Here is a 13,433-nt window from a genome sequence, read left to right on the forward strand (position 1 = left end):
CGGCTAGCGTACAGTCTCAGAGTGCTGGATTTGGGGTGGAACCCTCCGTGCATGGTTAGGAGCTTCGCGTCTTAACATCTGTGGTTTGTATCTCATCCTTTGGCCAGCTTATTATTCCTGCAGGGTATCTGATTACTGGCAGGGCGTAGCTGTTTATTGCCCGGGACTTGTTCTTGCCATTGAGCTGCTTCTTAGGACCTGCCTTACTCGTTGGAGGTATTTGGCCGTAGCCGCTTTCCTTGTCACCTCTTCGAGGTTGCCATTTGCTTGTGGGATTCCGAGGTACTTGTAACTGTCCTCAATGTCTGCTATTGTTCCTTCTGGGAGTGAGACCTTCTGTGTGGACTACCTTCCCTCTCTTAGTCACCATCCGACCACACTTCTCTAGTCCGAATGACATCCCAATGTCTGCACTGTATATCCGGGTGGTCTGGATCAGTGAGTCGATGTCTCGCTCATTCTTAGCGTACAGCTTGATGTCATCCATGTAGAGAAGGTGACTGATGGTGGCCCCATTCCTGAGTCGGTATCCATAGCCAGTCTTGTTGATTATTTGGCTGAGGGGGTTCAGACCTATGCAGAACAGCAGTGGGGACAGGGCGTCTCCTTGGAATATGCCACATTTGATGGAGACTTGTACAAGTGGCTTGCCATTGGCTTCAAGGGTGGTTTTCCACAACCTCATCGAGTTTGCAATGAAGGCTCTTAGAGTCCTGTTGATGTTGTATAGCTCCAGGCATTCAATGATCCAAGTATGTGGCATTGAGTCGTAGGCTTTCTTGTAATCAATCCAGGCAGTTCTGCAGTCTCGAACGACTGTTCTGTCTACCAGGAGCTGGTGTTTGGCAGAGAAGAGCTGGAGAAAACCTGGAGGGTGAAGGCATCAGTGGTGCCCGTGGTCGTTGGGGCACTCGGGGCAGTGACCCCCAAACTGGAGGAGTGGCTCCAGCAGATCCCAGGAAATACATCAGACATCTCGGTCCAGAAAAGTGCAGTTCTGGGAACAGCAAAGATACTGCGCAGAACCCTCAAGCTCCCAGGCCTCTGGTAGAGGACCCGAGCTTGGAGGAAAAAGATTTATATTTATATATATATATATATATATATATATATATATATATTTTTTTTTAATTTAAGAATAATGCTGCAACCCTGCATTAAGGGCCTGTCACAATTGGCATACGGGCACTATGCGATCATTTGCGGCCTCAAAATATGAAAGTCGTGCGATCACTCTCTTTTGGCGCACGGGCGTCTGCACGAGCGACCGCTATTGACCGCATGAAAAGGTGTGAATCACAGTTGGATTATTTGGCGCAGCTGAATGTCATGCATGCGCAAAATTCAGAGGCGGTCGATTGCGAAAAAAGCCGCAGCAGGCCGCTACGGTCGTGAGAATGGTGAGAGATAAATCGTCTCAGTCGCGCAGATGGTGAGATACTGGTGAGACACTGGTGAGACACTGGTGAGACACTGGAGAGCGCCACTATCAGTCTCGTGCGATTTCTGCTGTAGATATATGGCTAGACACTGTTTCCTCTTTCCCAGTTTGGTTTAGAGCGCGGAGCAAACTTAGCGCACGGGTCCTCATGAATATGCAAACGAAGGTAATTTTGCCACAGTGCGCAAAATCTGAGGCAAGGAAATGGAGTATTTATTTCGACTGTGTGAAGTAAAGCGGCGTAAGAAATGAATACGTGGGAGAAGCAGGTGTAAACCTTCACGCAGAACAATATAATGCACTTTGTGAACCAATGTGGTGTTCTAAACGTTTACAAAAGTTTGTATCCGGCTCATTTACAAAGATAAAATAATAATTGGGTTGTTTTAATGAAGTGCAGGTTTATAAAGAAAGTACACGTTACCTGCGACCTTTTTTTCATGGCTCGGAACAGTCCAAACAAAAGGCTCCACAAATGAAAAAGGCTCCACGAGTCTGTCCCACGTCCGTCCTCTTAAAGTCCTTAATCCTTACGAAATCCGCGGGGACGGCGTGTTGATGATGGTTACATGAGGAGACGGGAGCCGTATGTTCGCTGTTCACCTGCTGATCCCTGCGCGCGTCTCCAAAGTGCGCGCGTGTTTTCCTACTGGATCAATATCCTCTGCTTTTGAAGAGTCAATGATCAAAACCTCACAGACCTCAGACTAACATCCAGCAGCTGAGCTGTTTCCTGCTAGAATCCATCCCCGATTTGACCGTGGCCTGTGTGCTGCGTACGGCAGCAGGTGACGCTCCTTGGACCAGCGCGTGGAGACCGCTGGATGAGCGCGTGGAGGGCACCGAGTTGTTAATTATTTTTTTCCCCTTCGACAATACGTGCACGTACAGTACACGACTAAATAGCTGAAGGCAACAGACACAAATCACAGGCAGTATCGATAGGCTATTTATTTAAAGCCAAGAGTATTTATTTGCGATAATGATAATTGTTTTTTTTTTAAATAAAAAGTGATAATTATTGATTGTGGACGTCTGTCCTTTGTTCGTCATAACTTGTAAATGTTCCCTCGAAGGCTCTGCCAGGAATAAGTCAGACAGAAGCTGGTCACTTCCCCGGAGCAGGGCCTGAGCTCAGGGTCTGGCTGAGCTTGGTGCGTAAAAGCCGTGATGCGCTAATGCCTCCAGCCATGTGTGGGGCGGCCAACACCGTGCACCGCGGGCCCAATTTTTTTTTTTTTTTTTTTTCCACAAAAACGAACGCTAAGTCGCTCAACTAAACAGGCCCATTTTAATTTTACACCAGTTTCATTTGTAAACGCGCTGATCCGTACGGGCCTGAAAATAAGTTCACTCTAGTCCGCAGCACTGTCCGCAATCAGTGTCTGTGGCCCGTGAACCAGCCTCTCACCAGCCTCTCACCAGCCGCTCACCAGCCTCTCACCAGCCTCTCACCAGCCTCTCACCAGCCTCTCACCAGCCTCTCACCAGCCGCTCACCAGCCTCTCACCAGCCTCTCACCAGCCTCTCACCAGCCGCTCACCAGCCTCTCACCAGCCTCTCACCAGCCGCTCACCAGCCTCTCACCAGCCTCTCACCAGCCGCTCACCAGCCTCTCACCAGCCTCTCACCAGCCGCATTTGGACACTATCCAAATCAACCGCATCCAGTCGCAGCCCGTACTCTATTGTGACCATGACTGCGATTTCTTAAAAGTCTACTTTGCGATAGTTGCGGCTGACTGCAATTTCAAATTTTGGCGTAGAACAAATGCAGACAGGTTGCAGACAGGTTGCAGACAGGTTGCAGACAGGTTGCAGACAGGTTGCAGACAGGTTGCAGACAGGTGCAGACAGGTTGCAGACAGGTGCAGACAGGTTGCAGACAGATGCAGACAGATGCAGACAGATGCAGACAGGTTGCAGACAGGTGCAGACAGATGCAGACAGGTGCAGACAGGTTGCAGACAGGTGCAGACAGATGCAGACAGGTGCAGACAGGTTGCAGACAGGTGCAGACAGATGCAGACAGGTTGCAGACAGGTTGCAGACAGGTGCAGACAGATGCAGACAGGTGCAGACAGGTTGCACACAGGTTGCAGACAGGTGCAGACAGGTTGCAGACAGGTGCAGACAGGTTGCAGACAGGTGCAGACAGATGCAGACAGATGCAGACAGTTGCAGACAGATGCAGACAGATGCAGACAGGTTGCAGACAGATGCAGACAGTCACAGACAGGTTGCAGACAGATGCAGACAGTCGCAGACAGGTGCAGACAGGTTGCAGACAGGTTGCAGACAGGTGCAGACAGGTGCAGACAGATGCAGACAGATGCAGACAGGTTGCAGACAGGTTGCAGACAGTTGCAGACAGGTGCAGACAGGTTGCAGACAGGTGCAGACAGATGCAGACAGGTGCAGACAGATGCAGACAGATGCAGACAGGTTGCAGACAGGTGCAGACAGGTGCAGACAGGTTGCAGACAGGTTGCAGACAGGTTGCAGACAGATGCAGACATGTTGCAGACAGATGCAGACATGTTGCAGACAGATGCAGACAGTTGCAGACAGATGCAGACAGTTGCAGACAGATGCAGACAGATGCAGACATGTTGCAGACAGGTGCAGACAGGTGCAGACAGGTTGCAGACAGGTTGCAGACAGGTTGCAGACAGATGCAGACAGTTGCAGACAGATGCAGACAGATGCAGACAGGTTGCAGACAGATGCAGACAGATACAGACAGGTTGCAGACAGGTGCAGACAGGTGCAGACAGGTTGCAGACAGGTTGCAGACAGGTTGCAGACAGATGCAGACAGGTGCAGACAGTCGCAGACAGGTTGCAGACAGGTTGCAGACAGATGCAGACAGATGCAGACAGGTTGCAGACAGATACAGACAGATGCAGACAGATGCAGACAGGTGCAGACAGTTGCAGACAGATGCAGACAGGTTGCAGACAGATGCAGACAGGTGTAGACAGATGCAGATAGACGCAGACAGATGCAGACAGATGCAGACAGGTGCAGACAGGTGCAGACAGGTGCAGACAGATGCAGACAGATGCAGACAGGTGCAGACAGTTGCAGACAGATGCAGACAGATGCAGACAGGTGCAGACAGTTGCAGACAGATGCAGACAGGTGTAGACAGATGCAGACAGACGCAGACAGATGCAGACAGGTGCAGACAGTTGCAGACAGTTGCAGACAGATGCAGACAGGTTGCAGACAGGTGCAGACAGTTGCAGACAGATTGCAGACAAATGCAGACAGATGCAGACAGATGCAGACAGATGCAGACAGGTGCAGGCAGGTTTCTGCCTTTGTAAGTTTTTGCACATGAAATAATTGTAGGGCTTTTGCGTGCGGATTTCTGGGGAGCACTTCATCTCAACAGAGGTGTGACATTGATCAAACTTGATATTATTCATTTTATTACAATTTATATTTCTTTATTTAACCAGCAAAGTCCTTCTGAGATTTAAGAATCTCTTTCATATAATTCCTGGCTCCAGAGGGGACCCTATTACACATGTTTTAGTGGTAGGTCTGAACCGGGGCACACAGAATGGAGACAATATGCAAACTACTCAGAAAGTCAATTTGCCTCTTAAGTCGCTGATCAAACAGACGAAATGACACAGATCCAACTGTGTTCTTAAACACAGACGTGAATTTCCTGCACTGAAGATTCCCTGATTTGAAGCCTTCCCCCATAGAGCTTTCAGTTGTGCAGTAAACCAGGAAGAATTGACTTAAGAGAGTTAATTCTAAGAAATATCCAGTTATGTTCGTGATCATGCTCGCTTCTGAATTTGCAAATATTAAATCTTTTAGTAATTAATTCCAGAAAACATAATAATACAATCATAATACATTACAGGTGCCCTGTTTACTTAAATAAGTTGGAAACACTACTTGCAGTCTTAAGTAAATGTATAGTATAGTATAGCATAATAGTGTAGTATAGTATAGTATAGTATAGTATAGTATAGTATAGTATAGTATAGTATAGTATAGTATAGTATAGTATAGTATAGTATAGTATAGTAATGTAGTACTGCTAAAACGAATGCCACGACTTATAAATATCACTAAATACGCACTGCATTAGTGTTTTTTGATAAAGACGAGCGTCGGCCTCGATCTTTGTGTTTACAAATGAGCTCCCTCCTCGTTGAGCTTACGCGGCCGAGCGTCACTGCCGTTGTCCTATTTAAGGGACTGACCTGCGAGAGGAGAAGGTGAAGCTTTCGTGATGTACAGGTTCTATTTATTTTATTCATTTTGTAATGAGAGCAAATTCAGCCAAAGATTTAGGAGGTTCCTTGAGTGTGGGGCATTTTTTCTTTATCTTTTTGTCTTTCTTTTGGAGTATTGTTGGTTATTAGTTTTGGATTTGCGTTTTGCCATTCATTTCCTCCTCTGGCTGCCTGTCGGGCACTGCACTTTTTGTCCTTTTATGGTGAAAGAGAGAAAAATCTGTTCCATTGATGACCATTTTGAGATAATCAGCCCATGTACCGATTTCAAGCACAGCTAAGTCATTTTCTCATCTGAAGTGACTAACACTCAGAGTGAGGAGCGGGTCAGAGGCCACGGCTCCACTGCTAGACACTGACCTGGGGCTTGAAAACCAAAGTGTGTCAGCAGTTTAGGCGCTCTGCAAATAGACACTGGAATGTGAAAGGGGAGCCGTGGCCATGTTCTGTGGGCCCTGGGGAGTCACAAGTGTTCCCGAGCACTTAATTATTATCCAGCACCAACCGTGAAATCAGAATTTGAATTCTCAGTCCTCCAGGTAGTTCATTCAAGCTCCTCACATTAAAGCCTCATATTGAAAGTGCCGCCTACAAGTGAAACGCTGGCTTCCCTTTTTAAAACACAAGGCCAGTGGTCCCAGCTCTGCAGGCCATCTATGCCCATTTTAACGGCTCTTTCTCTGCGACTCTTTCTCTGCAGCTCTTTCTCTGCGGCTCTTTCTCTGCGGCTCTTTCTCTGCGACTCTTTCTCTGCGGCCCTTTCTCAGCGGCTCTTTCTCTGCGACTCTTTTTCCGTGACTCTTTTTCCGTGACTCTCTCTCTGCAGCTCTTTCTCTGCGGCTCTTTCTCTGCGGCTCTTTCTCTGCGACTCTTTCTCTGTGACTCTCTCTCTGCGACTCTTTCTCTGCGACTCTTTCTCTGCGACTCTCTCTCTGCGACTCTTTCTCTGCGACTCTCTCTCTGCGACTCTCTCTCTGCGACTCTTTCTCTGCGACTCTCTCTCTGCGACTCTTTCTCTGTGACTCTCTCTCTGCGACTCTCTCTCTGCGACTCTTTCTCTGTGACTCTCTCTCCGTGACTCTCTCTCTGCGACTCTTTCTCTGTGACTCTCTCTCTGCGACTCTTTCTCTGTGACTCTCTCTCTCTGCGACTCTTTCTCTGTGACTCTCTCTCTGCGACTCTCTCTCTGCGACTCTTTCTCTGTGACTCTCTCTCTGCGACTCTTTCTCTGTGACTCTCTCTCCGTGACTCTTTCTCTGTGACTCTCTCTCCGTGACTCTCTCTCTGCGACTCTTTCTCTGCGACTCTTTCTCCGTGACTCTCTCTCTCTGCGACTCTCTCTCTGCGACTGTTTCTCTGCGACTCTTTCTCTGTGACTCTCTCTCTGCGACTCTCTCTCTGCGACTCTTTCTCCGTGACTCTTTCTCTGTGACTCTCTCTCTCTGCGACTCTCTCTCTGCGACTCTTTCTCTGCGACTCTCTCTCTGCGACTCTCTCTCTGCGACTCTTTCTCTGCGACTCTCTCTCTGCGACTCTTTCTCCGTGACTCTTTCTCTGTGACTCTCTCTCTGCGACTCTTTCTCTGTGACTCTCTCTCTGCAACTCTTTCTCTGTGACTCTCTCTCTGCGACTCTCTCTCTGTGACTCTCTCTCTGCAACTCTTTCTCTGTGACTCTCTCTGCGTGAAAGAAAGTGTCAAACATGGGGGGGGGAGCATCATGCTGTGGGGCTGCTTTTCCTCAGCGGGGACTGGGGAGACTGTAAGAATAGTTGTGAAGATGATGGAGTCAAATACTGGGACATTTTGGAGGAAAACCTGCTGGAGTCACAAGAGAACTGAGGCTGGGGCGGAGATTCACCTTCAGCAGGACAATGACCCTAAACACAAAGATAAATCTACAAAAACAAACATATTAATGTGTTAGAATGGCCCAGTCAAAGTCCTGACCTAAATCCTATTGAAAATCTGTGGAATAATCTGAAAACTGCTGTTCACAAACGCTCTCCTTCTAATGTGACAGAGCTGGAGTTGTTTTGTAAAGATGAATGGGCTAAAATGTCAGTCTCTACATGTGCTAATCTTGTAGAGTCAAACCCCAAAAGACTTGCTGCTGTTATTGCAGTAAAAGGGGGTTCCACAAAGTATTCATTCATCTTTATGAATACTTATGCAAGCCCCACTTTTCACTTTTCTATTTTTTGAAAAATAACAGAATCATGTAGAATCACTTTCACTTCACAGTTGTCTTTTACTTGTGTGTGAACTTTCAGTAAAAAAAACAAAATAAAATCTTTATGTTTAGGGTTGTAAACATGACAAAATGTGCAAAAGTTCAAGGTGTATTAGTACTTTCGAGAGGCACTGTATATAATATAATATTTGAATACTTTGAGAGAGTGTCAGAGAGTTATTCAATCAACTAGCTACTAGCTTTTTATTTTTATACTTAAGTTATCTGGACTCATGCACCTGATGCCTCCCGGGTGGGCGGAGTCTGTCTTCTAAATTGTGTTTGATAAATGAAAGGCTTTGGGTAAAGTAAAGCGATAGAAAGTGTTAGTGATGGACAGTCGCAGGGACAGACTGAGGGCTGGACTCAGGGGACATTACTATTGGACAAGCTCAAAAGAGCTCCTTCATGAGAAAATAGGGAGGCCTTTTTCTTGCACCACAAAGTGGTGTCATAATGTGCTTGAATATTAACATAGTGTGAATGATTTGTGAAAAAATGCTGAACAAATAGAGAACTTGTGTATTTCACTCAACACTAGGTTATGGGGTATGATTAGGCCTGGGATATTATAATATCATTATAATAATATCATAATATTATATTATTCCCAGGGTATAATCCCGCCTCGACCCCTTTAACCCCAGGTACCGTCCAGGCAGGAGGTACTCTCATAGCTGCTACACTGGGGGAAGGAGGGAGGTCCGGGGGAGGGACGTCTTATAAGGGCTCAACACATTAGGCTTGCGCCACCTGCTGGACAAACACAGGCTGCTCCAGACCTCCACATTGGCTCCTCTCATGCTGTTGACATTTCATTTCCTCACTCAGGCAATAGTCCAGTTGTTTTGTGTGCTCCAAACTCATTCCCAACTTTCCAAACTCATGTCTAACATCCTGATTCTTCACCGGGATGAGTTCCAGGTCAACACATGCTGACATCAACTTACCTGCTAGATCTTCACAAATCTCTTCTTTTACCATTTATGAAAAGAGGGTCAAATCAATTTCATTCCACTGCAAGGAAAATCATGATACAACTTTTATGCAGAAAAATAAATAAACAAAAACCAGATGATTCTTCTGTGTATTTGACCTTATAGTGACCCAGCTGCTGTATGAGTGGTCAGCATAGCGCCTTTACTTTCCGTCACAGTGGTCTCTTGGATGCTCCAAGATCAATTGTTTGGCTGATTCTCACCAGAAAACCAACAGAACAATTCATCCTGGAGAGTTGTACCGACCACCATGATCGACAATGAAGGCGCCATGTTGACCTGATGACTAACCTGTGTGTGATCTATGTCAGCTTGGTCAGTTCCCCATAGACTTTCTATACCATTTTGTATACTTTATTTTACCCCACTGTGTCATATATATATCTGTATATCTATATCTATATCTATATCTATATCTATATATACTGTATATATATATAAAGCAATGACATATTCAATACACAGAATACTAGCCCCTCCCTGATCTATTGGAACCACAGCGCAGTCTGAAAAGTCCTTTAGGCTTTTGAGGTACTTCTAACAATTACAAGTAGGAAACTGCTCGAGGGGAAATGCCCTTTTTGAGTACATTTATAACTTCTACTTGCTTCAAGCCTAGTTTAGTTGTACTGTACTTTTGAAGCAACAGTACTCTAAGAGACTACTTGAGTAAAACAGTGAATTCTATCCACTGAGTGAATAAGTTCATTCGAGATGCGGTTGGCTCACCAGGATGATCAAATATTTCCTTTTAAGTCACGAGTTGTTCTGAAAAGCATCAAACATGAGCTCTGTTTTAGGGGCGATGCAGAACTTTAATAGTTTCAGTCATAGTTTATTTGTTCAGATCTAAAGAGGAGAGAGGAGGGGGCGAGGAGCACGTTTCTGATCACACAGACTCGTATCCAATCACCTGAGCGTGAGGACAGGTGGGTGTTTTCCCATCATGCACGGGGCCGTGGAGCCGCTGCAGTTGCCTCTGGAGAGATGCAGTGGCTGATCCAGTCGGCTGCTCTCGTTGGGGTCTCACGATCTTTCCGTGCCCCACGTGCCCGTGACATCAGAGCCTATGGAGCAAGTCGGACATAAATCTAACCGGCACCGAGAGTCTGCAGTCGCTGTAAAACTGCGTCTGTCTGGCTCATCTCAAACACACCTAAAGCGATCGTGGAAGTGTAAAACTGATCCAGGGACAGTCTCTCCTTCTGGCTGCAGATATTACACCTACGTGAATACGGAGGCTCAGTCTGACTCCAGATCAGAGCAGGACAGTGCATTAATCAGACTTTATCCGGCGCTCTGAAATGATCCTACATTTAGGGCTTTTTTCAATTATTGATCGTACATCGTACAAATGCAACCCTGAGCTACCTGACTGCTCAACTATTTATGGCGCTCCATTACCTAGCAACCATAAACTCCTCCCACCTGGTCAACTATAATCGAGAATTTGCAACACCGCCTTTATGTGATGCTGTGTGGCTTATCCTTACACAGAAGCCCAAGTGATGAGTGTGAAGGGAAAGCAGTGTGAGCACATGGGGACAGGACAAACCAACTTCTGCACTGCTACATGTTGGCTTGAGATTTTGAGAAAATTGGTCAAGTCATTGGTGAAGTTACAATTTCCCATAATGGAGACAGGTTTGATTAGTGAGATTATGACACTCCTCATTGTAAAGATTAGGACATATTTGTTTCCAGGTGAAAGTTTATGTGTTAAAAGCAAACTGGACCAGTTTTAACACAGCTTCTTTTTTGTGACAGATGTGATGAATAGAGAAAGATGAAATAATATAAAAAGTCATTTGCAGTTGAAGCATGTTTGATGAGTTTGTCGCCGAATGGTTTGCTGTCTTAAGGATGTGTTAACATTGTCATTGCTTGTAAAGCATTGTGGTTATTGCGATACATTTTTTGCCATGTAGAATATTTTTGGAGTGTGTTTGATTGTTTGATTTTATGACCGCAGGGATGGCACGGTGGCGTAGTCCCAAATGGGGGCCCATATGACATTTTCTTGCCCCGGGCCCCAGCAAGTCTGTCAACTTCCCTGTCTATGACTGAAGTGACTGAAGATTCATCACATAAATAAATGAGATAAATGAGATCAAATTGAGCCTAGATTTAGTCTCAGTTTAGAGCGGGCACATTGTTGTTCGTAATACATTTGGAGGTAATCTTTCTGGGAGTTCTGCTGCCTTCATGTGGTCTCATGAACGCCTCCTCATTTCGTTTTTCCTCTGGGAAACTGGGAGATCATTTTGATGCCTGAGTTCCCGAGATGAGATAACCTTTGACCTTTCACCACAGAGAGCAGCGACGACACATTTATGTCTTTTGGCTGATGGTTCTGAAGCCGACACAGTGCGTTCAACTATTAAGCTTCTTGTTTATATTTGTTTATATTTATTTATATTTGTTTATATTTGTTTATATTTGTTTATATTTGTTTATATTTGTTTATATTTGTTTATATTTGTTTACATTTGTTTATATTTGTTTATATTTGTTTATATTTGTTTATATTTATTTATATTTGTTTATATTTGTTTATATTTGTTTATATTTGTTTATATTTGTTTATATTAGTTTACATTTGTTTATATTTGTTTACATTTGTTTATATTAGTTTACATTAGTTTATATTTGTTTATATTTGTTTATATTTGTTTACATTTGTTTATATTTGTTTACATTTGTTTATATTTGTTTATATTTATTTATATTTGTTTATATTTATTTATATTTATTTATATTTGTTTACATTTGTTTATATTTGTTTATATTTGTTTATATTTATTTATATTTGTTTATATTTGTTTATATTTGTTTATATTTGTTTACATTTGTTTCTATTTGTTTATTATGTGTCACTTTGCTTCGACACCAAAGCACTTGAACACAAGGACCATCTTTATCAGAGCACATGAAGGCAGCACGAAACCCGCGGCTTTTATTGTGAAGATCCTCAGCGGATGTTGTGTGTCCTCAGGCGGAAGAGGGAGCTCAGGCTGCAGCAGGTGGATGTTTTGACCCGGACTGGACCCGGACTGGACCCGGACTGGACCCGGACTGGACCCGGACTGGACCCGGACTGGACCCGTCTGACCCATGGATCTATAATACAAAAGGGTCCGAGCTCGGTCCAAGGTACAAGGCATCTCCGCGCGGATGTGTGCGGGACGCGCGCGCGCTCAGGGGCACGCGCAACTACAGGGCTGGTTGGAGACGCACGAGGTCGGGCGCGTGGATCCTCCAGGTAACTTTGGACAGGTGCGCGCGTGGTCCTGGCTCGGGCGCTGCGGTTCTGTGAGGAGGGAGAGCGGCGGAGCGCAGAGGCCTGTTTGTTTGGGACGAGCGGAGCCTCTGTTGTCACAGCGGCACAAAGCCATTAATCCTCACGCACTGACACTGACCCGAGCCGAGCGCCTCCCTCTGTCACCTGAGCTCAGCACTGTGCTCAGTGCAACAGTGTTGACTGAGCTCAGTGCTGAGCTCATCTGACTCACGGACACCACTGTCCACTCATCTTCTCACACTCCTTGTGGGTAGTTGTCAAAAATATTGGTTCAAGCAAAGTAGCATGACTTTAAAATAACTGGACTCTAATGGAAGTAGTGCAGTGCTCGGGGAAAGTCTTAGCACTAAGAGTTTGAGTGTTAAGGTCTGTCAAATGGGAGCTCACTGTTCACCCACTAAGAGAGCAGGTTACTGAAGTCCGCACGGTCAAAGTAAATATCCTCTAAAACAAACATAGTACACAAACATAGTACACACAGTAATCCATTCACCTCCAGATTATTGGCACGGTGAATCGATGGATCGCTTGGCTGCGTAAGGCGCATGAAAATGTGATATTTCTTTTCTAACCTTTTGCTACATTAAGATAAAGCGCTGCTTGGGGAGGGGTCGATGGAGTACACTTCAGGTGAATGTTTGTAGAAGGCTCCTAGTGTGTGAAAAAGGTCTCTACAGCTGAACTTGGTTTGCTCCACATGAACACACAAACATCAGAGAGCTAAGAACCTGCCGAGCTCAGCCACTGAGCTTTAATGACTGGAGGCTGCACTGGCACTGACTGAGACTTTATCAGGGACAGGAACTGGGACTGAGGAAGTTTATTTCCAAACTGCATTCATCTGGAGTTCTGCGTTCTGATTGGATCATTGACAGATCATGTGTGCAGAACATTCTACACTCACTTTAAAAACAATGTTGTTTTTCATCTAAACATATACTTAATTTTAATGTCATTTTTTGCCCTTTTAGAGTCAATGTAAAACATTCATCCATGACTAGAACGCCAACTATTTCAATAATCCATTAGTTGTCAATTAATTAACTCTCTTTATAGGACAGATTAAATGAATTAGGTAATAATGTTTCAAGTCAAGTCAAATGTTGAATCCCCTGACTAGGGCTGGGTAACATTCTTTTTTTCCGATACCGGTATGTTAACAATACTCGGTTTCCTGAAGGATACTTTTTCCGATACG

General features: G+C 45.1%; 2 protein-coding genes across 3 annotated transcripts in view; both read left to right on the forward strand.

Annotated features, from left to right (window-relative positions):
* The window catches only part of LOC306968139 (uncharacterized protein), a gene marked incomplete at its 3' end in the record, with an annotated part of 87,910 nt that extends 81,718 nt beyond the window's left edge, over positions 1 to 6,192 (forward strand). The window contains exon 4 of the mRNA XM_079563447.1: positions 6,146 to 6,192. Coding sequence (XP_079419573.1) covers positions 6,146 to 6,192 — 47 coding nt within the window. The remainder of the gene's footprint in view (positions 1 to 6,145) is intronic.
* A 5,875-nt stretch (positions 6,193 to 12,067) lies between these two features.
* The window catches only part of klc3 (kinesin light chain 3), a 30,888-nt gene continuing 29,522 nt past the window's right edge, over positions 12,068 to 13,433 (forward strand). For both annotated transcript variants that reach the window (XR_013793020.1, XM_079559793.1), the window contains exon 1: positions 12,068 to 12,196. The gene's annotated coding sequence lies outside the window, so the exon portion shown is untranslated. The remainder of the gene's footprint in view (positions 12,197 to 13,433) is intronic.

The sequence above is a fragment of the Gobius niger genome (genome assembly GCF_951799975.1).
Source record: "Gobius niger genome assembly, chromosome: 1".
Classification (NCBI taxonomy): domain Eukaryota; kingdom Metazoa; phylum Chordata; class Actinopteri; order Gobiiformes; family Gobiidae; genus Gobius; species Gobius niger.